At 45.1% G+C, this 1,395-nt stretch overlaps 1 protein-coding gene across 1 annotated transcript; it reads left to right on the top strand.

Annotated features, from left to right (window-relative positions):
• Positions 1 to 215: 215 nt before the first annotated feature.
• LOC129404270 (olfactory receptor 2AE1-like) lies at positions 216 to 1,154 on the top strand. Its single transcript, XM_055136128.1, has one exon. It carries the CDS (start codon positions 216 to 218, stop codon positions 1,152 to 1,154), a length of 939 nt encoding a protein of 312 aa, XP_054992103.1.
• The last annotated feature ends 241 nt before the right edge of the window (positions 1,155 to 1,395 follow it).

Below are 1,395 nucleotides of genomic sequence, written 5' to 3'. Positions count from 1 at the left end.
TCAGATGTTGCTTCTGGAGAGGTTTGGAGGATAATTTGGGGTAAGACCACAGTTGATTAAGCCAATTGTCCTACCCACTGTATTATCACTCCAGCACACAAAATTTCCCCTTAAGGTCAAAGAAGTTTCTTGTCAGATATGCTAAATCTCAGATATCTTATATTCATCTATCCATGTCCACATCTTGTTTCTGCAGGGACGGCTGAGAAGGGGTGATGCGGCAGAGCAATCAGTCCTTGCTGGCAGACTTCATCCTCGAAGGGCTCTTCCATGACTCCCTCACCCATGTCTTTCTTTTCTCCTTGACTATGATGGTCTACCTTGTTGCAGTGAGTAGTAACACCCTCACCATTTTCCTCATCTGTGTAGACCGTCGGCTGCACACTCCCATGTACTTCCTGCTCAGCCAGCTCTCCCTCATGGACCTCATGCACGTCACCACCACCATCCCCAAGATGGCTACCAACTACCTGTCAGGCAGGAAGTCCATCTCCTTCGTGGGCTGTGCTACCCAGCATTTTGTCTACTTGGCATTGGGAGGGGCCTCCTGTGTTCTCCTGACTCTCATGTCCTATGACCGTTATGTTGCCATCTGTCACCCACTGCACTATGCTGTTATCATGAGCAGGAGGGTGGCTCTGATGATGGCTGTCACGTCATGGTTGGGAGCATCCATGAACTCCTTCATTCACACTGTGATCTTGATGCACTTCCCTTTCTGTGGGTCTCGAACAATCCACCACTTCTACTGTGAGTTTCCTGCTATTGTGAAATTGATATGTGGAGACATCTCTGTCTATGAGACCACGGTGTATATAAGCAGTGTTTTGTTCGTCCTCATCCCCATCCTCCTTGTCTCCACATCTTATGCCTTCATCCTCCACAGTATCATTCAGATGCGTTCAACTGGGAGTAAGAGAAATGCCTTTGCCATTTGTAGCTCTCATCTGACTGTGGTTTCTCTCTTTTTTGGTGCCTGCATCTTCACATATATGAGACCCAGTTCCCAGCACACTCCATTGCAAGACAAGGTTGGTTCTGTGTTCTATAGTATCATCACTCCAACACTGAATCCTCTGATTTATACTCTCCGCAATAAGGATATAGCTAAGGCACTGAGGAAAGTGCTGGGGAGAGATGCTGTAATACAATGACTAGGTGGTCCGAGGATAGGAGTTGAATGTTGTCTGTTATTCAGTTAATTTGTGTAAATTTTCAAGAGTCCAGAACGCTGACATTCCTCAGCTGTTCAAAAATAACCTACTAAATAAAAATTCAGGTATTCGAAGTTGGTTTCTTGTGTCTAAGTGCTGTATACAACTGTGTTACTTTATTTGTGCTTCTAGAGCAAAAAATGCCATACACTGGCATAAATGTTGAATAACCAACATTTGA

Source organism: Sorex araneus, chromosome 4 (assembly GCF_027595985.1).
Source record: "Sorex araneus isolate mSorAra2 chromosome 4, mSorAra2.pri, whole genome shotgun sequence".
In the NCBI taxonomy this organism is placed as follows: Eukaryota; Metazoa; Chordata; class Mammalia; order Eulipotyphla; family Soricidae; genus Sorex; species Sorex araneus.
Note: the sequence above shows the minus strand (reverse complement) of the source record. Positions and strands in the feature narration are given on the sequence as shown.

Coding starts and splice junctions, on each gene's coding strand:
- LOC129404270 (XM_055136128.1), top strand. CDS start 216: ATGCGGCAGAGCAATCAGTCCTTGCTGGCAGACTTCATCCTCGAAGGG.